Source organism: Pristiophorus japonicus, chromosome 1, assembly GCF_044704955.1.
Source record: "Pristiophorus japonicus isolate sPriJap1 chromosome 1, sPriJap1.hap1, whole genome shotgun sequence".
NCBI classification, from domain to species: domain Eukaryota; kingdom Metazoa; phylum Chordata; class Chondrichthyes; family Pristiophoridae; genus Pristiophorus; species Pristiophorus japonicus.
In genome coordinates this window covers 416,057,066-416,084,091 of record NC_091977.1, presented here as the reverse complement: position 1 = coordinate 416,084,091, position 27,026 = coordinate 416,057,066, and the positions used below count along the sequence as shown (strand labels likewise).

Here is a 27,026-nt window from a genome sequence, read left to right as displayed (position 1 = left end):
CTGTTTCTCTCTCCATGAATGTTGCCTCACCTGCTGAGTATTTACAGCTTTTTCTGTCTTCTCAGAGGCCTTTTCCATCCGAGGCTATGCAAGCATCCAGCAGCACACCCTATATACTTAAAAACTTTTAACATCTATTGCAGCAAGGCACTACTTCAGTAAAATTTTTAAAAAAGTCCAAAAGCTTAATTGCAAATTTATCTGAAAGATGTGTGTGTCCCTTTTAGAGGTGCTGACAGTCCCTCTGTTAATCTGCTTGCATGCTGGGTTTACCTGCCGAGCTTAGGACCCTTCGCTGAACTCAGCGCAAACATCCAAGTTTGCCGTGGTGACGTTAAGTCAGCGTTGCATGACGACTGATGTCACCACTCCCATTTTCCTTTGCAGGGAGATACATCTTGCCGGTAGCACAGCCGGGCCTGGGAAATGGAGGATGCCGCAGGATCCGCCACCAGCTCACAAAAGAGCGGCGGCCGTCCTCTTTACTATTTTTTGACGATAATGGGTAGGATAAAGCTCCTGAGTATTTTGCCTTATATCTACTATGTATCTTTGACCATCCTTCCTGCTCTATAGTACTGAACATATAAAAGTAAATGTTACATGTTATCCTTACAATTCTTACATGCTGTATATATGTTAACTTTTTTCTGCTTTGATTGTTTCAGATTGATACTCTTTACCCGATGAAGTATAAATTTGACTCTATTGTTGCTGCTGGTCGAGAGGGTTATAAGCATAGAAAATACGATGATTCAAAATTATTGCTCTCTGGTAAATTACCAGCCATCTTAAATCACGTTCAGCCCAAACCTCTCAGCAAAACAGAAAAGAAAAACCGTAAGTCTCTTTTGCATTAATGAATAGAGATAATATTAGTGTTACCGATAAACATTTTTATTCTATTTTTATTTTTTCTCCCACCTCATTATAATAATTTGCCAATCAGAGTAGGATTCTCCACAAATGTCATCAATACTGCCTCTCTGCTTGTCTACCAGGAGAATGTATTGCATAGTTTGCACCTTCTTTGTTTGTTGCTAGGTGATCTGACAAAATGGACAAATTCATCTTCCAGGGGAAGCATAATAGCAAACATTGGTCAAGTCATTCATCACCGTGTCCCACTTGCAATTATAATGTTACAGTGAGTGGCCACCTTGAAAATTGTATGTTTATTTAAATATTCATGCATTTGATATATATTAATTAAAAAGCTTGTGATCTCCTGTTATATTCTTCACAGTGAATTGGAAGATATGAGGGCAGATTTTCCTGGATCTGCATCCAGGCACATTGGATCACTTGTGTATCAGAAAATCAGTTGGGTCGGAGCACATGTCTGTAAAAGAACCCAATTTACCTCTATTATTTTAAATGTAGGAAAATCAGGTGGATTCCTTTATAAGCATGCTCTTCAACCTGCTCGATTTTCTAATATTCGTTGTGCTCGGGCGATACAATCAGGGGAACCAAATAACCTTGATACATGCTTGAGCACCAAGGACTGTGAAAGGCAATTTTAACATTTATTGTTTTTAACATGTTCTACTTGTTTCATGAGAGTATTTGAAAATTAATCTGAAAAATGTGGAAGACATGGTGCTCAAAAGACAGACAAAAATCATGCACCACCAATGGATGGAGAATTGAACAGGCTGGAAAAAAGCCAATTGTGGCAAAAAAGAATTCCATATACACTCAGGCTTTGAGGTATTAATCAGCTGTGGGACCCACAGTTGAGGCAGAAATCGATTAACAAAACCCCACTGTTTGAGAAAGGAAACAGACTACATGGAGAAAAAGTCCTCGTCCTACCTTTCCTCTCACCTCATCTCCTTTTCTTCTGATCTGCACCTGTCTTCCTCCTCGCTCTACCCTCATCTTTTCTCGTCCCCCTCCTATCCTCCTCCTCCCCTTCCCTCCTCTCTCCTATTCACACTCTCCTCCTCATGTCCTCTCTGCCTCCTATGGTGCCCTACCTCTCACTCCCCCTTTCCTAATTCTCTCCCGTATCTCCATCCCTTTGCTCCCTCCTCTCCCCACTTCCCTCCCTGCCCTCCACACTTTCCTTGTCTTACTCTCCTCCCCTCTACTCCCTCCCATCCCTTATCCCTTCTTCTCTCCTCATCCCTCCTCTACACTACTCTTCCTGTACTGTTCTCCTTTCCCCCTCCTCTGCTTTGCCTTTCACATTCTTCTCCTGTCCCAGCAGATTGGAAAACTGCAAATGTAATGCCCCTATTTAAAAAAAGGAGGCAGACAAAAAGCAGGAAACTATAGACCAGTTAGCCTAACATCTGTAGTTGGGAAAATGTTGGAGTCCATTCTTAAAGAAGCAGTAGCAGGACATTTGGGAAAGCAAAATTCGGTCAGGCAGAGTCAACATGGATTTATGAAGGGGAAGTCATGTTTGACAAATTTGCTGGAGTTCTTTGAGGAAGTAACGAACAGGATGGATAAAGGGGAACCAGTCGATGTGATGTATTTGGACTTCCAGAAGGCATTTGACAAGGTGCCACATAAAAGGTTCCTGCACAAGATAAAAGTTCATGGGGTTGGGGGTAATATATTAGCATGGATAGCGGATTGGCTAACTAACAGAGAACAGAGAGTCGGGATAAATGGTTCACTCTCTGGTTGGCAACCAATAACTAGTGGGGTGCCGCAGGGATCAGTGCTGGGACCCCAACTATTTACAATCTATGTTAACTACTTGGAAGAAGGGATTGAGTGTAACGTAGCCAAGTTTGCTGACGATACAAAGATGGGAGGAAAAGCAATGTGTGAGGAGGACATAAAAAATCTGCAAAAAGACATAGACAGGCTAAATGAGTGGGCAAAAATTTGGCAGATGGAGTATAATGTTGGAAAGTGTGAGGTCATGCACTTTGGCAGAAAATAATCAAAAAGCAAGTTATTATTTAAATGGAGAAAGATTGCAAGGTGCCGCAGTACAGCGGGACCTGGGGGTACTTGTGCATGAAACACAAAAGGATAGTATGCAGGTACAGCAAGTGATCAGGAAGGCCAATGGTATTTTGGCCTTTATTGCAAAGGGGATGGAATATAAAAGCAGGGAAGTCTTGCTACAGCTATATAAGGTATTGGTGAGGCCACACCTGGAATACTGCGTGCAGTTTTGGTTTCCATATTTACGAAAGGATATACTTGCTTTGGAGGCAATTCAGAGAAGGTTCACATTCTGGGGATGAGGAGGTTGACATATGAGGAAAGGTTGAGTAGGTTGGGCCTCTACTCATTGGAATTCAGACAAATGAAAGGTGATCTTATCGAAACGTATAAGATTATGAGGGGGCTTGACAAGGTGAATGCAGAGAGGATGTTTCCACTGATGGGGGAGACTAGAACTAGAGGGCATGATCTTCGAATAAGGGGCTGCCCATTTAAAACAGATGAGGAGAAATTTCTTCTCTCAGAGTGTTGTAAATCTGTGGAATTCGCTGCCTCAGAGAGCAGTGGAAGCTGGAACATTGAATAAATTTAAGACAGAAATAGACAGCTTCTTAAACGATAAGGGGTTATGGGGAGTGGGCAGGTAAGTGGAGCTGAGTCCATGATCAGATCAGTCATGATCTTATTGAATGGCGGAGCAGGCTCGAGGGACCGTATAGCCTACTCCTACTCTTATTTCTTATGGCCTTATGTCCGCTTCGCTCCCTGCTCCCTCTTCTCTCCCACCCTCTCCTCATTTCCTCTCACCTCCTCTCTTCCCCAATTCCTTTCCTCTTGTACCCTCTCTTTTATACTCATTTGCAGCACTCCCTCCTCCTCCCACTCTCTTGCCCTGTTCCTTCTCCGCCTCCCAATCCTATTTCTCCTCACACCCTTTTCCTCCTTCCCCCTACTCACTCAGTTCTTCCCATCCCCTTCTCCTCTCTGGCAGCCTTCTCTCCTCTCTCCCCATCTCCCCTGTCCGCTCATCCAATTCCCTCTCCTCGACATCCCCCTCTTTTCCTTCTTCTCTCCTTTATTCCCCTCTTATCTTTCCCCTTCCCGCTAACCCTTTTCCCTTGCCCTAACCCTCCTCCTTCATTCCTCCCCCTTCCCCATCTCTATTTTGCTTCTCGAATTTTTCTTTGCCCTTCTCTTCCCTCTTCACTCTCTCCTGTCTTCCCTTGTCCATTCTCCCCACCCCTTCTTTCTCCCCATTCCCCATAGCCACTCACTCCTCTTCCAAATCTTCTTCACTTCCCCTTCCTTCTCACTTCCCTTTTCTTTATACCCCCCGTCTCTGCCGGCCGCTCTTCCCCCATTCTCTCCCACTGTCCCCTTGTCTCCTGTCCTCTCACTCCCTTTCCTGTCCTCAACTCCTCTCCCTCCTCTTCCTTCTCTTATCTTACACTAACTATGCCTTTTTAATTCCTACACCGTTTTTTCCATCTCGCCCTTCCTCTTTCCCTTTCTCTCCTCCTGTATCTCCCTCCCCTCACACCCAGCTTGACCAGAAAAGTGCCCTTAGCCTTGACTCCCCATGTGCAATACCAAGAGAGATCGACTAGTTGTTTGAAAAACATAAAAAGAGATTTTAAATTGATGCTAAAAATTATAATCATAGTATCTTTGGTGTAAGTTACCATTTTGCTATCTTAGAGTAGTTTCTTTTCCATTTAAAAGTTTAAAAAAAAAATGAATTAAAAAAAAATGTCAATAGAAAGTTACATCGGGCAAAGGAATGGCGATAGATACTGGATCTCCATCTCATTTTCTAGCTATCTATAATTGAAATTACATTACACAATTCTTTGATATTCTGTCTTTCATGATGCTTTATGTTTGTTCTTCATCTAAACGTAAAATTTGTATTGTAAATGTTATACTTTATTTTCATTTCTTTTCTGACATTTGTTACTATTTCTATCTTCTCTTTTTTTTGCCTTCTGTTGTTGTTCATCTCTGTCTGATGGAATTTGGCACTGGGAATCTCCTTCATCATCTTTGCCTCATCTTTGTGCACAGACAAGATAAAGTCAGGGAGAAGACAATGGCTGATTAACTCAATATCTCCTTCTAGCTCAAAATCTCAGGTTTACTCCACATCTTCTGATAAATTATATGTGAATGACAGTAAAAACTTCTTAGGAAGCAGTTCCTTTATACCCGAAAATGAAACAGACTCTTATAAGAATTGCATTTACTCAAGCGAAGATAAGCCTGTGATACCATCAGAAGATGATATTGAGAAGTCCATTTATATGAATGAGGATGGTAGTATGACGGTAGAAATGAGAGTACACCTTCGAATAAAAGAGGAAGAGACAATACAATGGACTACTACAATTAGCCGTTCTGGTATATGTAACAAAAAATATAATGCTTGCAATTCAAAACTGGAATCTAATGTTGAATCGGCAGATCTGATTAATGCGCACTCCCTTCATAATTCAAAAACAATGCATTTTGAAGACGTATGTCATGAGCAAGAATGTGATGATCTTTGTACATTACAAGAATGCACAATGTATATGGAACAAGATAAAGGACATTACGACATCTGTCAAAATAGTTTTTCAAACAGTAATGAAAATCTTCCTGAATCGGGCATAGAATTCAAACCGTTGTATAGTTGCAAAGGAAGTCCTGGTCATGGAAAGGCAAGGCAGGACCAGGTATCTCTGGAAAACACAACTTCAAATTCTGGCACAGAAACTAGTGCAAATATAGTTCAATTTTCAAACCTACAGGAGACAGGACTTGAAGAGAGTATACTGGAGAACTATAATGAACTTTTTGCAATATCAAATGAAAAAGAATCTTGTGAAATAAGTAGTGGTGCAGCTTCTGAGGAGCTACAAACATGTGACGAGATTAGTATAAATACTCATGGAGAAGAAGAAATAATCCTAGATAAAAGCACCTCTTTTGTTGGGAAAGACTCCTCCTCAAAGTACTCAGGATCATACTTTGAAGATCAATTAATTGTACCAAAAATGATCAACTCCATCAATGAAAGTACAAATGCAACAAATATTTTCTCACAGTATTGGCAAAAAATTGGATGTGTTGACACAGATATTAATTTTGCAAAAATAAATTTGAGACCTTCTTCAGCAGATCCAATATACTCCATTTCAAAACGAGGAAAAAGAGATGTAAGGAGACCAAGGAGTGCTTCATTCAGGTATTCTAGATCTTCTGTATCAATTCATAATGAAACAAGTAGCTTTTCATCTAAAATGGTGTGTTCACTCACATCCACAGAAAGCAAACAAAGAACCGATGTAAACACCAACTGTACTTACAGTTCTGATTTTTGTGAAGCCAGAATGTCTCTATTGTTAACAAATTTAAACAGTGTTTCAAAGTGTTCACAAAGCTCCACTGCGAGGAATCAAGGCTGCACTAAAACTACTAATAAGGTTGAAATGCCATTGAATACAGATTCAAATGATTCACATTGCACAAATACAGAAGAAACAGCTAAAGAGATAAGTTCTGTTATCAGTGACTTAGTTTTGTCTTCAAAAATGAATGAGCAAAAATACAGAAAACATACAAGTGAGAAACCAAAGCTTCATCCAGAATATGGCAGTCATTCACAACCAGTTCAATTACTGGGCCAGCTTGAAAAACCTGAAGTTGAGGTTTTGAGGGATAATTGCACTATGCCCAGTGATGGTCAAGGATCAATAGAAATGGTTGACACTGACAAATGTCAAAGTACTGAATTTAATACTGTTGAGATGTCTGATGAAAGCAAAGTGACATTCCATATTGGAAGTCGGAGTGATAGTTCTATATCTCATAGCTCAACTGACTTAATACCTCCTAAAGAAAAAACTGAATCTAGTCTTTCTCAATTAGCAGTAACTTGTCCACCAGAAAAAGGACCTAGTAGTGCAGAGTCGCTGGATAGTAGATTACATAGAATAAGGGACCAAGACACTATCACCATCAGCAGCAGCTCTGTAACATCCTCCAGGTCTGAAAATGTATCCGAAGTAAGCTTTTGCCAAGATAATTTTTCTGAGCATTCACAGACCACTTTAATAGCCTGCACAAAAGAAGTCAATCTGTACTATGAGGCAGGTGTTCATTGCAGTGCAATTACCACTGAGGGAAATTCTGATTTGCCAGACAGTCCCTTGCGAATAATAGAAGTTGACGCTGAATTTACTTCAGATGGAAATAAAAAACAAATTACAGGCATTAACAGTAGTTCAACTGAAAGTGACATCCAGCAATGTTCTTCTAATCCTAGCAGGAAGAAATGGAAAAATCAAACAAATAAAAACAACAAAATACTTAATATATCTGCAGCTGAAAAAAAAGATTTCAAACATGATGCTCAAAGTTCAGTGCTTTTTTCTACGTTGTTACAAGAGGAACAGGAATTATATAAAGCTGATATTCCCCAAACTCAAAATTTTGTGCAAAACTGGCCAAGACGAATATCACCCACTTCTGATATGGTGCGCTGTGACTTAAAGCTTGGATCTTACCCACCAGCACAATTTGAAGAGGAAAAGACAGTTGATGATTTGGCGAGTGACATTATAGAAGAAGCAAATGACTTGCCTGAGGATGATTCTGATTTCATTAATCAAACCAAAAAACATAGAGCTGAAACAGATATTTCAGCTGAACACAATCTAATACAAAGATCAGCCAAAACTGTGTGTAAAGTGAAAAGGGTAGATGAAGTGCCAGAAGACTGCAACATTGCTGAGTCATTGCAAAGTCAAGTAAGTGTTGCTAAAGGAGAGATTAAACCTGCACCCGACTCAAATGAGATTCAGTACCGTACTGTTACAAAAATGACTATCAAAAGTAATATTATTGAATTTAAAAAAGAAACTATTGACATTGCAATTCAAGCTGATATTGGGATATCAGCTGATGAAAATGACTCTATTGGTGAACAGGACCTGAGACAGGTGATGTGCAAGCTGCAGTCAACAGTTGATATGATCAAGACTAACTCTCATCACAGACTTCAGCCATGTCAGGAGAAGTCTTATGGAATACCAGATGTGTCAGAACATCTTGCCACCACATTGAGCACATCTTCAAAGGTCCTCCTTGCTTGGTTAGCAATTATGAATCTAAATGTTAATGTTCTAGCTTCACCTGACCGTGAAAATGTATTGATGAATAATTGTAGATGTTCTGAGATATTAACATTTTTACAGTCTATAAGACATCTTATTGAGGTTCAAGAAATTGATCATTTAAAACAAAGTATCTCAGATCTACAGAATTGTGCCTCTCATTTAGTAAAGGTGTGGAAAAATGATCATAAAGAAGAATCCAGTTATGTTAATGAAAATGATCCTAAAACTGAATGTCCTGTACAGACTAGAACTTCAGGTAATGAACACACTTCTTCATTTGATGCTCCACAACTAATTAATGTTCAAAATGAAAAATGTTTTGATATACAAAATGTAGTTAAACAGCTGGACCAAGGGGATGAAGCAGAGACAAATAAAGAAGTAAAATATAATGCTAACATCCATTCAAATGAAGAAGGCAAAACTGAAGAAGCTGGTAAAGCACAAGAAATGGGTGACAAAGAACCTGAACTACTCCGTTCTAAAGACAAATCAATTTTTGCTGACATTTTAGAAGATCAAATAACAACTGACTCCTTGCTTCAAAATGAACGCACAGTTGAAGAAACAAAAGTTATGAACAAGGAATGGGCTGAGAAAGAAACTGTTGAGAGAGCTAACTGTACAGAAGGCTGTGATCTTGTAGAGAAGTTTGCAACTTTACAACACATTGAAGATGTGAGGCCAGAAGACACTGCTAATGATAAGGAATTCCTTTATAACAACTGCATGGATAATAATGAAAATAGACACTCAGAAAAGCTGAGAGGCAATGAAACTAATAATCACTTTACATGTGCTAATGACACAGAAAAGGCAGATGAATTGTCAGCAGCTTCACATACAGTGCATCTTCAAAATAAGCTCTCTCTCGAAAAATTCATGCATCATAAGTCACTTTTGGCAAATGATAAGTGTATATCAAATCACAGAAATGTTTTTTGTCAGGGGGAAGGTATGAGCAGAAGCAGTAGTAGTGAAATACCTGTTAGCAAACTGTCAACATCTGCTTCTGTAGTTTCTAACAATGATTTTGAGAATGGAAATAAGACTGACAGCAAGCAGCTGGCACAAACAAAAGAAGTGTGTGAGAACCCGTTGTTTGAAGGTAAAGTTGATAAGGAATTATTGCCATTTACATGGCCATCTGTACCATTAAATCATAATGTCAAACAGTGTTTTGAAAGACAGCAGACATCTGACTTGTCTGAAGAGGATCAAGAGTGTGCTAATAGTATTGCAAGTGATTACAATTCCCAAGCATCAAATGAAATGACTACGGAGGGAGAGGAAGACGTGTTTGTAAAAACAAAACATTTCTCTACAAACTTTGTTCGAAAAGCTACTGAGAGACTTTATGGTAAATCATATGTTGCATTGAAACATCTTTCACATGACCAGCTCTCATTGGTCTGTGCAGAGCCAGAAACAGCACTCCATACCAGTCAGACCATAGACAGTACCTGTACATCGTTTAAAATATCCACATGCAGTGACAAATCAAACACTGCTAGAACTTGTGGCATCGACAATGAATTGTTAAATATTTCTGGCTTAGATAAGCACCATATATTTAAGAAATCTCAAGACAACAATTCCCAATCTGAAGAAGATGGTGTGTTTATTGAAAAAGGGAGATGGCTTCTAAAAGAAAACCACTTAATAAGAAAGTCTCCACCTTTAAACATTGGAATGTATGGAAACCTGGACACAACATCAGGCGATACAGCACTTGACAACACAAGTGATGATACTGCATACCCATATGTTAGTACTATGCATTCAGGTCCTCCATTGACTGAGTTGTCATCATCAGAAATTGAGGAGATGATAAAACCAGGACCTATGTGTAATTATTTCAACATGTCTCATGGGAGTGATTCAGAACCATTCCCAGACTTAAACAGTCTTAAATATGGCCATGTTTGCATTGGTTCACATCTTACCAAAAAGAATGAAAACAACAAACAATTAGCTAAAGCTTCTGTGGAGCCTACACAGATGTGTACTGAAGTTAATGACAATGATTCATCATTCGCATCAGTGGAATTTCATATGTTTGACAACAAAGTTAGTCCCCTGCCACAGTCATTAGTTGATGGGACTGTTGTAGAGCAACCTGCTAGAGAAACTGTCAGGACCAACAGAACGCTTCAAAATCCAGACTCCCTAGATAAGCTTAATTTTATATGTGGTCAGCACTGCCCAATTCTGACAGCTGTCATTGAACCAACCAATGAGGAAAGCAGAAGATTTGTATATCAGAAAAAATCAGATCTGGAGAATCAGTGGATACTACATTCAGTAAATGAGGAAGATATTTATACTATTAGAAAATACAATGATTTAATAACTGAAAAAGAAAATTCCTCAGTATTAAACAAAAATGTAATTGATGACATAATCAGTGACATAACTAATTGGTTTAAACCCCAAAGTATTGAGAATAACATTAAAAGAATTAAATTGAGTCTTGATGCAAAATATTTGGGTGCTAATCGTAAAACCTTAAAAGTACCTTTGTATACTGAAGAAGCAGAGTTCAAGCATAAAGACAAGCCATTTATTTCGAATGTAAATATTCAAGCTAAGAAAGTATATATAAAAAGCATAGTGGAACAGTGGTTCATGAAACAGGCAGTGGAAAACAATATCAAAGCAGTCAAAGTAAGGAATAATGGCGTGTCATTCCAAGCACAGAAAGTGGACGATTCTTCAGGTAAACAGACTGATCCTTACCTTCTTAGTACAAGAAGAAGCACAGAAAATAATAATGTTACTATTCCTTTACTGGAAGACAAAGTTATAGGCCTAACCATGCTTTCTGAGAATGTCAGTATAAACGAGACTGCAATGAATTCTGAAAAAGAACTCATCTGTGACAGACACGAGGCAATGCTTGAAAAACACAATTAATAAAAGAAAATGTGCATTGAGAGGAATTATTCTGAACAGTTTCAAATATTGTGATACTTATGAATGGAAAGTAAGTGAAATAAAGAATTCAGCTGGGATAATATCATGGGATCGATGTCAAATCAAAGTCCAGCCCTTGGAAAACAAAATTAAATGAAAGAAAAATACTTGTTAAACTATGAACCAACCATGCCTTTTAAACAAAAGGTGAACTGTATAAGTTGTTAGGATTTGACAGTTTGGGGAATGTATTTTCTTGAGTTTTAGAACAGAAGCAACCCATCATACAGTATTAACTACAAACTTGTAGTTTAACTTGCACACTTAAATTTGAGGTTGAAAATTTAATACTATAATGCTAATTTTGTGCTTTAAGCTGTTCAAAGCTGTATTGTAAATGTAAATGCTAATAATTATTAACAGTAGAATGAATAGTTTAAACAGTGAAGTTTGTTTACACCCTCCAAAAGAAGTTTGCAGATGATACTAAAATGATACTAAAGAAAGCTGTGGACTGCAGGAAGATATCAATCAACTGGTCAGGTGGGCAGAACAGTGGCAAATGGAATTTAATCCAGAGAAGTGTGAGGTAATGCATTTTGGGAGGGCTAACAAGGAAAGGGAATACACATTAAATGGCAGGATACTGAGAAGTGTAGAGGAACAAAGGGACTTTGGAGTGCATGTCCACAGATCCCTGAAAGTAACAGGCCAGGTAGATAAGGTGGTTAAGAAGGGATGCTTGCTTTTATTAGCCGAGGCATAGAGTACAAGAGTAGGGGGGTTATGTTTGAACTGTATAAAACACTGGTTAGGCCACAGCTGGAGTACTGCATGCCGTTCTGGTCACCGCATTACAGGAAGGACATGATTGCACTGGAGAAGGTACTGAGGAGATTTACAAGGATGTTGCCAGGAGTGGTGAATCTAAGCTATAAGGACAGATTAGATAGACTGCATTTGTTTTCATTGGAACAGAGGAGGTTGAGGGGAGACCTCATTGAGGAAAATTGAGAGGCCGAGATATAGTGGATAGAAAGGGTCTATTTCTTTTAGCAGAGTGGTCAATAACCAGGGGGCATAAATTGAAAGTAATTGGTAGAAGGTTTGGAGTGGATTTGAGGGGAAATTTCTTCACGCAGATGGTTGTGGGGGTCTGGAACTCACTGAAAGGGTGGTAGAGGCAGAAACCCTCACCACATTTAAAAAGTACTTGGATGTGCACTTGAAGTGCCGTAACCTGCAGTGCTATGGACCAAGAGCTGGAAAGTGGGATTAGGCTGGATAGCCTCTTGTTGGCCGGCATGGACACGATGGGCCGAAATAACCTTCTTCCATGCTGTAAACCTCTATGATTCTATGAAAATATGTACACCTTCTTTGCTCTATAGCTCCAACAAACAAGGTTTGAACTTGTTTAATGTTTGAGCAATTGCAACTTGTAGAGCCAGTGATATTTCCTCATTTCACTAAATATTTCTGTATGATTTATAAAAGTAGAATCAGATCTGGTCATTTTCCCACCTGTCCAATGAATATGTTGCTTTTCAGTTTGGTACTTTAGGAAAGATCCAAGATATCCAAATGGGATGTCCAGATAATATAAAAAAATTAACAAAAATTAAAAGGCTAAGACATTGAGACATTGCTGTGAGATGTCATTTGTACCCTTATTATTATCAAAATACATTTATAAATCATGCTGAAGACATCTAAAGAGCATTGTAACTGCACCAATGTTTTCTTTCCTGTTTGACTTCTTGAATCCAGCATTGAATGCTGAACTCTCTGAAAATTGAATGTGGGAGAATGATTGGAGCACTATTTTCAAGATCCAAGATATGAAAATTATCCTCTTTAGATTAACTAGTTGATAAATGGTGATCAGGGATTTACTGGGAGATAATTATCCAACCAGCATCATCAACATCATGCTGGAATATGGATTTTCATAGTCCTCTTGCATTTAAAAAATATCTGGTCTAATGTTAGGGTGGTTTGAGAAATAAAGCTAACAATCTAGAGTGTTGGTGCTTCATGTAACTCCAATTGGCTCAAGATTAGATGATATCAGAGATTCACTTCCAAGCAGAAAATACACACTCATAGATAAACAGTCAGAGCATGGATTGCATATGTTCAGACAATATGTCACTCAATGCAATATAAACTCCGAATGCCAAAGCAGAAATAAGTCAATAGCATGATCATCATCATTATCATAGGCAGTCCCTCGGAATCGAGGAAAACCTGCTTCCACTCTTAAAATGAGTCCTTAGGTGGCTGAACAGTTCAACACCGAGAGCCACAGTCCCTGTCACAGGTGGGACAGACAGGCGCCGAGGGCAAGGGAGGGTGGGGCAGATTTGCCGCACACTCTTTCCGCTGCCTAAGCTTGATTTCTGCATGCTCTCGGCGATGAGACTCGGGGTCCTCAGCGCCCTCCCAGATGTGCTTCCTCCACTTCGGGCAGTCTTTGGCCAGGGACTCCCAGGTGTCGGTAGGGATGTTGCACTTTATCAGGGAGGCTTTGAGGGTGTCCTTGTAATGTTTCGTCTGCCCACCTGTGGCTCGTTTGCCGTGAAGGAGTTCCAAGTAGAGTGTTTGCTTTGGGAGTCTCGTGTCTGGCATGCGGTCGTGTCTGGCATACGAACAATGTGGCCTGCCCAGCGGAGCTGATCAAGTGTGGTCAGTGCTTCAATGCTGGGGATGTTGGCCTGGTCGAGGACACTAATGTTGGTGTGTCCATCCTCCCAGGGGATTTGTAAGATCTTGCGGAGACATCGTTGGTGGTATTTCTCCAGCGACTTGAGGTGTCACAGAAAGTTGTTGAGTCCAGTTTATTGACATATTCAAAAGGGAGTTAGACATGGCCCTTACGGCTAAAGGGATCAGGTATGGAGAGAAGGCTGGGGTGGGGTACTGAGATTGAATGATTAGCCATGATCATATTGAATGGCGGTGCAGGCTCGAAGGGTCGAATGGCCTGCTCCTGCACCTATTTTCTATGTTTCTATGTCTACTGTAAATGGTCCATGTCTCTGAGCCATATAGGAGGGTGGGTATTACTACAGCCCTGTAGACCATGAACTTGGTGGTAGATTTGAGGGCCTGGTCTTCAAACACTCTTTTCCTCAGGTGGCCGAAGGCTGCACTGGCGCACTGGAGGCGGTGTTGAATCTCGTCGTCAATGTCTGGTCTTGTTGATAAGAGGCTCCTGAGGTATGAGAAATGGTCCACGTTGTCCAAGGCCGCGCCGTGGACCTTGATGACTGAGGGACAGTGCTGTGCGGCGAGGGCAGCTGGTGGAGGACCTTTGTCTTATGGATGTTTAGCGTACGGCGCATGCTATCGTACGCCTCAGTAAATACGTCGGCTATGTCCTGAAGTTCAGCCTCTGTCCATGTACTGTAGCTCGACAACAGAGGTTGGGATAGTCTTGGTCCTAGCCTGGAGATGGTGAATGTTGAACAGCTTCCCACTGGTTCTGTAATTTAGTTCCACTCCAGCGGGGAGCTTGTTGACTGCGAGTGGAGCATGGCAGTGAGGAAGATTGAGAAGAGAATCTGCACTGAATGTAGTAGAAGATGATATTTTACCCAAAATGTGTTAGAGATTTAATTAGGAATAATTTACAGCCAGACCTAAGAGTAACATCCATAATATTGAACCTTTGGGAACAATTTGATGATAATATAAACTGACCATCTGTACAACAAAGGGCCAAAACAAAAATTTCTAATTTCAAACGAATGAGGGATAAACTAAAAGAAATTAAACTGGAAAATACTGTTGGAAGGTAAATCAGTCAAGTAAAAAAATAAAACACTGTTCTTTTATTATGGGTTGTAGGCCTAATCTACTTCAATGTGCATTTGCAAGTCAATGTGATGGGGCAGTACTTTGAGCAATTAAGCCTCTATATGCAATGTGTGCAAGGGTGTTTAAGGCTTCTTGAGGAAAGCCTCATTTATAGTGGACATAAAATCCTGATGAGCTTCCACACCTGAATTCCTGACATATGTTCCTGTTGGGCACCGGGAATGTGAATTCATAAAATTTACGCTTAAAATATCTATAGCAGCGATTGAAGCAGAACTACAACAACATTTAAAAGGGAATTGGATAAGTTGAAAAAGAAGATTATGAAAGGATGTGGAGAAAAAGCACATAATAGGATTAGAGTAGATAACTACAGTTGAAAAGCTAGTACTGGCACAGGTACAACGGGCCCAATGACCACCTTCAGTGTTATGATTCTACCTTCTGTGTTATTGTTGCATTGTTTTACACATTTTTCCTTTGGAAATATGTGTTGTAAGTTTCTGCCGACTATTTCTGACATCAGAAAAAGGGTTGTCAAAGCCTTCAGAAAATGACAACTAATGTGGAAAGAGGGTGATTAATAAAAGTGGTAATATTGTAGTTTTCAGATACGTAAAAGACCAAAAATACAACTGAGTTAACACTCCAGATAGAAAATTAGCCAAAATCAATAAAGATTGAAGATGGATTTTTTTTCTCTTAATGTGGCTGCCATTGGGAACCTAGTAACGATGGGCTCAATTTTCCCCAGTGATTTGCGCCGTTTTTTGGAGCAGGCTGCTCTTTTTGGCCTAAGTTGAAAAACCACAGTTTCTCCAATCAATTTGCACCAGCGTAACTCAGTTAGTTATGATTTTTTTTAGGTCTTTTTTTTTTTAGCTAAAGGTGGCGTAACCAGCCACCTACGCCAATTCTGGTCATTTGAGGAAGTTTGACCAGCTGAGAGTTACTCCAGTTGTGCTAAGGCTAGCGTATGTGGCCTCTGCAGAAAAACCTTCTGAAGAGTTAAGGAAATCAGCGCAGGTAAGGAAATCGGCGCAGCAGATGCCTGGACACACTAAAAGAATTGAAAAACACAGCTGCAACTTACCTCCAATCCCGCCCGAAGGCTGTCCGGTCCCATTCTCGGGGAGAGAGGGAGAAAGAGGGATTGAGAGAGAGAGAGAGAGGGAGGGAGGGAGGGAGAGGGAGTCGGGTTACGCCACGCCAAAATGAAGAAATCCAACTGGGAAACTTAGAATGTTTTTTTGGCGTACTTAGGCCCCAAAAGATCGGGCGTAACTCTTCAAGTACGCCAAAAAAATGCTTTGGGGAAGATTGAGCCCATAGAAACAGGAATAGGCCATTTAGCCCCTTGAGCCTGTTCCACCATTCAATGAGATCATGGCTGATCTGCGACCTAACTCCATATATCTGCCTTTGCCCCATATCTTGTAATACATTTGGTGAACAAAAATCTATCAATCTTATATTTAAAATTGTCCTTTCCGATGAGGAGAGGGATGAATGGAAGGCAAGGCACTAAGGTGTGGAACTCTCCTGAGAAGACCATAGCCCAAAGAGAGGGTCTACAGGGCCATAATATATGCCTTGGGGCTGATAAAGGAATAGTAACTGAAAAGGTTAAGGGGGAGAAATTGCGCCTTTTTTAGAGGCCAGTTAGCGACCCCTTTCTGCCCCGAGGCTGGCGCGAGCGGATGTCAGTGCAGCTGGCTGACATCCACTCGCGGGGCGGAAGTTAAAGGGGAGCTCAAGTTACGGAGGGCCAACCAGGAAAGCAGTGGAATAGTCGGTGCTAAAGATAACAAAGGCATGGATGAGGGTTTCAGCAGCAGATGGGCTGAGGCAGAGATGGAGACGGGTGGTGTTATAGAGGTGGAAGTAGACGATCTTGGTGATGGGGAGAATATGGGGTTGGAAGTTCAGCTCAGGAGAAATATGACACCAAAGTTGCAAACAGTGTGGTTCAGCCTCAGACAGAGGGAAGCAACAGAGGCAGTTGAATGGATGGTTTCAATCTTAGTGAGAAAGAAGTCCATGAGCTGTTTTCACTTGGTGGTGGTGGTGAGGGGAGAGGGGGCAGAGGAGAGGGGTTTAAGAAGACATTTTGTAATGGAGAAGAGAAGCCGTACATTACATTACAGGATGATCCTGGAGTAGTGAGTGGTTTTGGGAGGGGAGAGCAGGACTCGATAGTGCTTTATGTGGTCCAACCAGATCTGGCGATGAATGCCTAAACTAGTTGTCCACCAGAAATATTCAAGTCTGCTCCCCTTGAACTTAAGGGAGCTGAGGTGGAGGCCATACCGGGGGACTAACTAGGGTGAGAGGGGGTAAGGGTTTTACTGGGGATAAGGGCATCAAAGGTGAAAGTGAGGGTGTGATTGAGCAGATAGGCAGCTACAGAAATGTAGTGGCAAATGGAGGGCCAAAGGCTAAACAGTTGAGAATATGAAAGTGGGGTTGGGTAGTGGAAGGGGGATCTGAGCAGGGAGGAATGCAGAGAAGTGATAGAGATGGCTTTATCTGTGATTGACACAATGGGAGTAGAGCGTCTACGTGAGATGTTGAGAAATACCTTGAACAATCACTGCTGCTTCAGTGGAATATCAGAAGGATTGTGGCTAGGGCTCTGTGCCATCAGGGATAGGCTGCTGTTGGAATTTCCAAACACCATTCGTATTCTAACACATATACTATAGACTGAATGACCTCCTGTTATCAACTTCTCTAGTTCTATGCTTCTATTTAGGTAATTTGCAGGGGAACCTCATTGTAGTTGGCAGTGATCTGTGCATGGTTGACTGTATTCTTTCTCCAAGGCTATATTATCCTTATCATAGGGTTCTTGAGTTATAGAAAATTTTTCAACCAAGGCCCTGTAGTCTTTAACTAACACATTTGCAGAGGTGAAGGGTTCATTTTTATCAGTTAAAAGGCCCATTTCCTGCTAGTTATGTGCTGAGCTGTAACATTGGCTAATCTGCTGTAATTGATAATGAGCTGGGAGAGGAAACGTTAGCATTCTATGTGTTCATAAGCTCTTCACATTATACACAAAACAGCTATGTTAGACACCCAAATTTCCAACATTCAGAAACTCACCTTCAGTGTATTTCAAGAAGAGGATGGACTAAATAGTACTCAAGATTAATATTGGTATGTTACATTTGATACTAATGCATTTAGCAACAAAACAGTGACAGGAGTTGTGGCTGAGCCAGTGAATGAATTCCAACTCCAGCATATGTTTATTGCTGTGTTTTCATCTGTACAAACCACCTCCGGAAGAGCACCTGTGAATTTTTAAAGTGCTAGCCTTGGGATGTGCTATATGAATGCAAGTTGTTGTTGTAGTAGTATATTTTTACTTTCTGTCATATTGATGAAGCCAGTAGTGCTTTTTAAAAATTAGAATCTCCTGCCAGTTCCTGTTTCTGTTGTCTGGTTTATGCTGCAAGCTTAATTTTAAACCTTGAGCTTTTATTCCTATAATGGAATTGTTTGTTTTGTTATTATATACTGTAAATTAAGAACATACGATGTATTTGCTGTGATTTCTAAACATATAAATTGCTTTTCATTTATTTCAGCTGTTATCCTCCGGGCAGTTGTATTCCTCGGAATTGGATTGTAAATTAAATGGTGTACAATAAAAAACTGCATGTTTTTTTGGCATGAATATTTTTTTATTTGTATGTGAATGCAGCATGTGAAATACTATATTCAGCATCATCATCATAGGCGGTCCCTCGAACGAGGATGACTTGCTTCCACGAGTTCACAGGTGCTTCGGTGAAGGACCCGATGTTCCAATCTGAACTCCAATTGAGGGGGGTGGAAGATGCCTGTGCATGAATTTTTTTTAACATGTGGTGACCGTTGCAAACCAGCCACCACACTGGCTGGACAGAGCTAGGTCTTGGTCTAGTGGCAAGGATTAACCAAGGCGACTGGAGACTTGCTCTGCTGCACAGACCGAGCGCGCACACATATCGCAGTGTGGGCTAGCTCGTGCTGCCCCTGGGCCCTCAGCTCTTCTGGGCCCTGTACTCTCATCTGTCGCACCTCTGCCACGATCTCTACCTGCTCTTCCGCCTCGACCTTCCCACTCCTCTGTACCTGGGCCCTGCCGATGTTCCTGCCCACGCTCCAAAATGGCGACCAGGGTTTTGATGACATCTCAAAATCGGCGCACACTTGGAGCAGCTCGCGCTGGAGGTTGAAATGGTACGCCGCTCCAGCTCTTATACACGCCGACCTGTGGAGCTGTTCTCTCGCAGGTCGGGGGGCCTGGGACATCATATTCAGCATAGTTATATGGCTGCATGCTGAAATTTTGACTTAATCCTTTAATGGTTGAACAAAACCTTGGTCTATTAATTGTGATGATTAGTAGTATAGCAATTTACCTTCAGAATATGAAAGCATTATGTGGCCCCGATATGGAAGTGTAACAAATACGTTCTCAAAGGATCTTTACTTTAATGTTGACTATTTTATGTGTTTGGGATGTTTGTAACAGACCAATATATTTTGAGTAATGGAAAATCAAGTCTCCTACAACTTAAGCACAATGAAAGTTGTCATGTACCCTCGCTGTACCTCTTCCAACCATTTTAGCCATTTCATAATGTTTCCTTGCTGTCTGCAGTCAGAGCGCACCTTCCCTTTAAGAGGTGCTAGCTGCCTAAAGTACTGTCAGTGAAGCCCGATATCTCTCTTTCTCCCCCCCCGCCACCCCGGCACCCAAACAAGCACCAGCCAAGAAATCGTGATGGTATTGCTGACTGGACGCCTGATTCATTATAAGCTGCCTGGACCAATTTATCATGGTCCCTGCGACCATGTGTACAGCATGTGCGCCATCCCCCACCCACCCGTTTTCAGGCACGATCGCATTTCAAGGCTTATAATCCTGTATCTCACTTACTATAAGTAATAGGTATATGAATTTGCAGAGAAACAAGTGTTAAGCACGTACTCCATGCTAAACTTTCTCTTTTTGCTTACATTACTAAAGCACCAAACACATTGGCCTTTACGCATCATTCTTAACCTAGAAAAACGTTTTTTTCTCAGCTGGTACACCTTTCATTTTTCTTGTAGGAGCTTGACAACACCAGAAAATAACTGAAACTTAAAACATGTGGAATCAACTAGAAATGCTAAATAGCATTTGCTATTAGGAATTTTAAAAATGAGCATACAACAGGCAGTATTTGGATTGAAGGTTTCTGATAACATAAACTGCCTTGTGCAACAATAGCTGATGTTGACTGATTTTTTTTTTCTTTCCTGTGGGAAATCGTCTGACTTCTGCTTATTGTCTCTGGTGTTGTGGCTAGAATCAATAATTCAGTGTGAAGAATCCTTATATTAATTAAATAATTTCAATTGGGCTAACAGAAATCTTCTCAAATTAATGTTAAATTATGGAATTCTTATATAAATTTCAAGTAGCTTTTGTAAAATCCGTCTTGAAATTTATCATTTCTTCCAAGCAACTCAATTCAATTACTCAATTGTATTTTTCTACTGAATCTTTTTTCATATATATCCCTGTTAAATTTTACAGAAGATAAAATAGTCTTGAGCATGGATGGATTGAGAGTAATATACTGGTGATAATGAGCTATGATGATTTCTAACACAAAATAAAGAAAGCCATGAACTCAGATGCACTGGTGTGAATTATTCTGTGCAATGCAGCTTGTGATGACTTTAAGTTGCTTTTGTGATACCACCATCTGATGCCATCCATTAAATGATGTTTCAGTATATGAATGATGACTTATGTATTCACACACTGGAAATATTGATTCTGTGTTTAGTGAAATGACATTCTATACTAATATACTGTTCAAAATTCAAAATTCAAAATGTGACAAGTACAGGAGATCTGTCCTGTTAGTCTTTTTAATAAACGCTTAAAAGTTGTGGTAGTCCAAATTCTGCTCACTTAAATCTAAAATGGCTGCACAGAGACACATTAGTCCGTCAGGATAGCAGTGGAAACAGTGGAGGACTGGGCAGTGAGGCTGCCTATTTCTTGCCTGCTGCATCTAATAATCACCAGGGGAAGATCCCGACTTCCTATCCCAGTGCAAATCTTGCGCCTGCCAAAATCTCTCAGGACTCATTTGCATAGCTGCATTGATCAAGTACACCTACATTTCATAGGTTTATGTCGCTCCTGCAATCTATGTAACTTCAAGCGGTTTAACAGCTCTGGCCAGCAATTCAGGTAAGTGTGAGTGAGGAATTAACGAGCTGAAGAAGCACAATTTCTCTTAATGATTGCAGGCTTTCGAGGAAGATTTTTTTCAACCCTTTCCTTCACATTTTTTACAGGAATGGTAGCATAGTGGTTATGTTACTGAACTCGTAATCCAAAGGCTTGGACTAATGATCCAAAGATGTGATTTAAAATCCCACCATGGTAGCTGAGGAATTTTTAATTCAGTTAAATAAATCTGGAATAAAAAGTTAGTATCAGTAATGATGACCATGAAACTATTGGATTGTCTTAAAAACCCATCTGGTTCACTAACGTCCTTTAGGGAAGGAAATCTGCTGTCCTAATCTGGTCTGGCCTATATGTGACTCCAGAGCCACAGCAATGTGGTTAACTCTTAATTGCCCTCTGAAATGGCCTAGCAAGCCACTCAGCTGCAACAAACCACTATGAAAACCAATAAAAGAATAAAACCGGAGAGACTACCTGACATCGACCTCGGCACCGGCTACAGACACGACAATGGCACACATAGCCCAGTCGACCCTGCAAAGTCCTCCTCACCAACATCTGGGGATTTGTGCCAAAATTTTGAGAGCTGTCCCACAGACTAGTCAAGCAACAGCCTGACATAGTCATACTCACAGAATCATACCTTTCAGCCAATGTCCCAGACTCCTCCATCACCATTCCTGGGTATGTCCTGTCCCACCGGCAGGACAGACCCACCTGAGGTGGTGGCACAGTGGTATACAGTCGGGAGGAAGAGGCCCTGTGAGTCCTCAACATTGATTCCGGACCCCATAAAGTCTCATGGTTTCAGGTCAAGCATACATAAGGAAACCTTCAGCTGATGAATCAGTACTGCTCCATTTTGAACACCACTTGGAAGAAGCACTGAAAGTAGCAAGAGCACAGAATGTACTCTGGGTGAGGGATTTCAATGTCCATCACCAAGAGTGGCTCGGTTGCACCACCGCTGACCGAACTGGCTGAGTCCTGAAGGACATAGGTGAGAGAAGGGAAAAATCTATTTGATCTTCCCCTCATTAATCTAGCTGTTGCAGATGCATCTGTCCATGACAGCATCAGTAGCAGTGACCACCGCACAGTCATTGTGGAGATTAAGTCATGTCTTCACATTGAGGACACCCTCCATCGTGTTGTGTGGCACTACCACCATGCTAAATGGGTTAGATTCAGAACATGAGGTGCTGTGGGCCATCAGCAGCAGCAGAATTGTATTCCACCACAATCTGTAACCTCATGGCCCAGCATATCCCTCACTCTACCATTACCATCAAGCCAGGGAACCAACTTGGTTCAATAGGGAGTGTAGAAGACTATGCCAGGAGCAGCACCAGGCATACCTAAAAATGAGGTACCAACCTGGAGAAGCTGCGACACAGGATTACATGCATGCTAAATAGCAGAAGCAGCATCCTATTGATAGAACTAAGTGATCCCACAATCAACAGATCAGATCAAAGCTCTGCAATCCTGCCACAAACAGTTGTGAATGGTAGTGGACCATTAAACAACTAATGGGAGGAGGAGGCACCATGAATATCCCCATCCTCAGTTAAGGCAGAGCCCAGCATGTGCGTTCAAAAGACAAAGCTGAAGCGCCTGCAACCATCTTCAGCCATAAGTGCTGAGTGGATGATCCATATCAGCCTTCTCCTGAGGTCCCCACCATCACAGAAAACAGTCTTCACCATTTCGATTCATTCGACGTGATATAAAGAAACGGCTGAACACATTGGATACAACAAAGGCTATGGGCTCTGACAACATCCTGACTGTTGTGCTGAAAACGTGCTCCAGAACTAGCCGCGCCTCTAGCCAAGCTTTTCTGACATTGTGTAAAACTTTTCACATATGTCCTGTTCATAAAAAGCAGGACAAATCCAATCTGGCCAATTACCGCCCCATAAGTCTACTCTCATCATCAGCAAAGTGATGGAAGATGTCGTCGACAGTGCTATCAAGCGGCACTTACCAATAACCTGCTCACCGATGTTCAGTTTGAGCTCACCAGGACCACTCGGCACCAGACCTCATTACAGCCTTGGTCGAAAAATGGACAAAAGAACTGAATTCCAGAGGTGAGGTGAGAGTGACTGCCTTTGACATCAAGGCAGTAGTTGAGCGAGTGCAGCATCAAGGAGTCTTAGTAAAACTGAAGTCAATGGGAATCGGGGGAAACTCTGCACTGGCTGAAGTCATACCTAACACAAAGGAAGATGGTTGTGGTTGTTGGAGGTCAATTATCCGAGCCCCAGGACATTACTGCAGGAGTTCCTCAGGGCAGTGTCCTAGGCCTAACCATCTTCAGCTGCTGCATCAATGACCTTCCCTCCATCAAGAGGTCAGAAGTGGGGATGTCCTCTGATGACTGCACAGTGTTAAATCTCATTCGCAACTCCTCATATAATGAAGCAGTCCATGCCCACATGCAGCAAGACCTGGACGACATTCAGGTTTGAGCTGACAAGTGACAAGTAACATTCGCACCACTCAAGTACCAGGCGATGACTATCTCTAACAAGCGAGAGTCTAACCACCGTCCCATGACATTCAATGGCAATACCATCGCCAAATTCTCCACCATCAACATCTTGAGGTCACCATTGACCAGAAACTTAACTGGACCAGCCATATAAATGCTGTGGCAACAACAGCAGGTCAGAGGTTGGTTATTCTGTGGCGAGTGTCTCACCTTCTGACTCCCCAAAGCTATTCCACCATCTATAAAGCACAAGTCAAGAGTGTGATGGAATACTCTCCACTTGCCTGGATGAGTGTACGCCAACAACACTCAAAGGACAAAGCAGCCCACTTGATTGGCATCCCATCCACCACCTTAAACATTCACTCCCTTCAGTGGTTCAGTGCTGGGACTCCAGCTATTTACAATATATATTCATGATTTAGACAAAGAAATTGAATGTAATATCTCCAAGTTTGCAGGTGACTTGGACAGGTTAGGTGAGTGGGCAAATGCATGGCAGATGCAGTATAATGTAGATAAATGTGAGGTTATCCACTTTGGTGGCAAAAACAGGAAGGCAGAATATTATCTGAATGGTGACAGATTAGGAAAAGTGGAGGTGCAACGAGACCTGGGTGTCATGGTACATCAGTCATTGAAAGTTGACATGCAGTTACAGAAGGCGGTGAAGAAGGCAAATGGCATGTTGGCCTTCATAGCGAGAGGATTTGAGTATCGGACCAGGGAGGTCTTACTGCAGTTGTACAGGGCCTTGGTGAGGCCACGCCTTGAATATTGTGTTCAGTTTTGGTCTCCTAATCTGAGGAAGGACATTCTTGCTAATGAGGGAGTGCAGCAAAGGTTCACCAGACTGATTCCTGGAATGGCAGGATTGGCATATGAAGAAAGACTGGATTAACTCGGCTTATATTCACTGGAATTTAGAAGAATGAGAGGATCTCATAGAAACATATAAAATTCTGACGGGATTGGACAGGTTAGACACAGGAAGAATGTACCCGATGTTGGGGAACCAGGGGTCACAGTCTTAAGGATAAGGGGCAAGCCTTTTAGGACCGAGATGAGGAGAAACGTCTTCACTCAGAGAATTGTGAAACTGTGGAATTCTCTATCACAGAAGGTTCGTTAGATATATTCAAAAGGGAGTTATATGTGGCCCTTACGGCTAAAGGGATCGAGGGGTATGGAGAGAAAGCAGGAATGGGGTACTGAAGTTGCATGATTAGCCATGATCATATTGAATGGTGGTGCAGGCTCAAAGGGCCGAATGGCCTACTCCTGCACCTATTTTCTATGTTTCTCCCTCCATCACCGGTGCACCGTGGCTCCAGTGTGTGCCATCTACAAGATGCATTGCAGCAACTCGCCAAAGCTTCTTTGCGACCTCTCCCGCCTCGAATGACAAGGGCAGCATGCACATGGGAATACTTGCATGTTCCTCTCCAATTTACACACCATCTTGACTTGGAAGTATATCGCTGTTCCTTCATCTTCGCTGGGTCAAAATCCTGGAACTCCCTCCCTAACAACACTGTGGGAGTACCTTCACCACACGGACTGCAGTGTTTCAAGCAGGCGGCTCACCACCACCTTCTCAAGGACAATTAGGAATGGGCAATAAATGCTGGGCTTGCCAGCGACGCCCACATCTCATGAATGCAAAACATTTTAATCACTACCATCTAAATTTCCTTTTACCGTAGCACTTTCTTGTTACCCAGAATTTATTTTTAAAGATCCCTGAGTTCCTCTGTCCCAAACCCACACGCAGATCGCATTCAGACAAGGGATGACTTTCCTCATGGGCATGCAACTCGATGCCATCATAATGGAGGAGGAGTTGCAACAACAGCGTGACAAGGTCAGTGGAAGCCCATCAGGTACCACTTTCCCTAGCATGTATTCGGGCCACACAGGTCACACAGGTCCTAGACTTTCCGAGGTGCTACTGGGCATCTTCGCCAATTTTTGCGTGAAGATTTGCAGACTCACTCCAGTGTCACAAATGCTCTGTCCATGTTAATAAAAGTAATAACTGTCAATTTTTATTGGTCCTGTCTTGATCCTTCCAGGCTGCCACAGGATATCTGTGTAACAATTACCAGGGAGCTGTCAGGGCATGTATCCAGCAGATGATGGATGCCCTCTTTCAGAAGAGCAACAAAATTAATTCACGTTGGCATCGCCCACAGGCATCAGAGGCACAGAACCAGGGATTTCTACTGGATAGCTGAATGAGCCAAATCTGCCAATAACTTATATGAATAGAAAGGTGTTTCATTTCCAGAATATCAAGCTTGTGTGTGGTGCAAATCAGGCCATCTCCTCACTTGCCACTGCAAGGGTTATGAGAGGGCATATTCTGCAGGACATCCTCATCAACTGATCGACTGCAGAGCCAGCACCTCAGCCTTACTTTGTTCTACACACCCTACCAGATCACACTAAATCAGGTCTCTTTAACCCAGCAGGACTTTGCCAGGAATCATCACCCGTGTGAAGAAATCTGAATCTACTGAGGGATCTATTTCATGACACTGTAATATTCAGAAATAGCCTTACCCAGAGTTGAGTGTGAGATTCAATAGTGTGAGTGTTGCTTTAAGGGTGAAGAATGTGATGATTTCCAAGGTGGCTAGGGTGGAAAGAGAGAGTGTTGTGACATGCTATCCTGGCCTGCCCTCCTGAAGTGCTTTCACTTCGTTTTGCACTGTTGATCATTCTCAATCTGTGAGGGAGTTGAGGTCAGTGCCAGTGCCTGCAGTCAGTACAACTGGCGTTGGGGTTCAGCTTGGTGAGAAGTGTGAGGCTCCTGTCTTGTACCTCTTGGAGGAGGGCTTGGAGGTCTTCATACCTGTTGTTCTGGCGTGGGGCCCAGTCGGCACTGCTGATATCTAACTGGGAATGATAATGCCAATATGGACTGATGCTGTGGGTGAGAGATGAGTCAAGTAATTTAGTGCTTACCTTGTTGGCCAGTGTTCTGCTACTGCCAGCATGGTCTACAGGGCTGTAGTAATACCCGCCCTCCTGTATGGCTCAGAGACATGGACCATGTACAGTAGACACCTCAAGTCGCTGGAGGTATATCACCAATGATGTCTCCGCAAGATCCTACAAATCCCATGGGAGGACAGACACACCAATATTAGTGTCCTCGACCAGGCCAACAAAAGCACTGACCACACTTGATCAGCTCCGCTGGGCAGGCCACATCGTTAGCATGCCGGACACGAGTCTCCCAAAGCAAGTGCTCTACTCAGAACTCCTTCACTGCAAACGAGCCAAAGGTAGGCAGCGGAAGCGTTACAAGGGCATCCTCAAAGCCTCCCTGATAAAGTGCGACATCCCCACTAACACTGAGGAGTCCCTGGCCAAAGACCACCCTAAGTGGAGGAAGTGCATCCGGGAGGGCGCTGAGCACCTTGAGTCTCATTGCTGAAAGCATGCAGAAATC

General features: G+C 41.9%; 1 protein-coding gene across 1 annotated transcript in view; it reads left to right on the top strand.

Moving 5' to 3' along the window:
• Nucleotides 1-27,026, top strand: part of LOC139267383 (lipoxygenase homology domain-containing protein 1-like) — a 496,361-nt gene that overhangs the window by 29,179 nt on the left and 440,156 nt on the right. Inside the window, exon 4 of the mRNA XM_070885678.1 lies at nucleotides 669-840. Within this exon, the coding sequence (XP_070741779.1) occupies nucleotides 669-840 (172 nt within the window). The remainder of the gene's footprint in view (nucleotides 1-668; nucleotides 841-27,026) is intronic.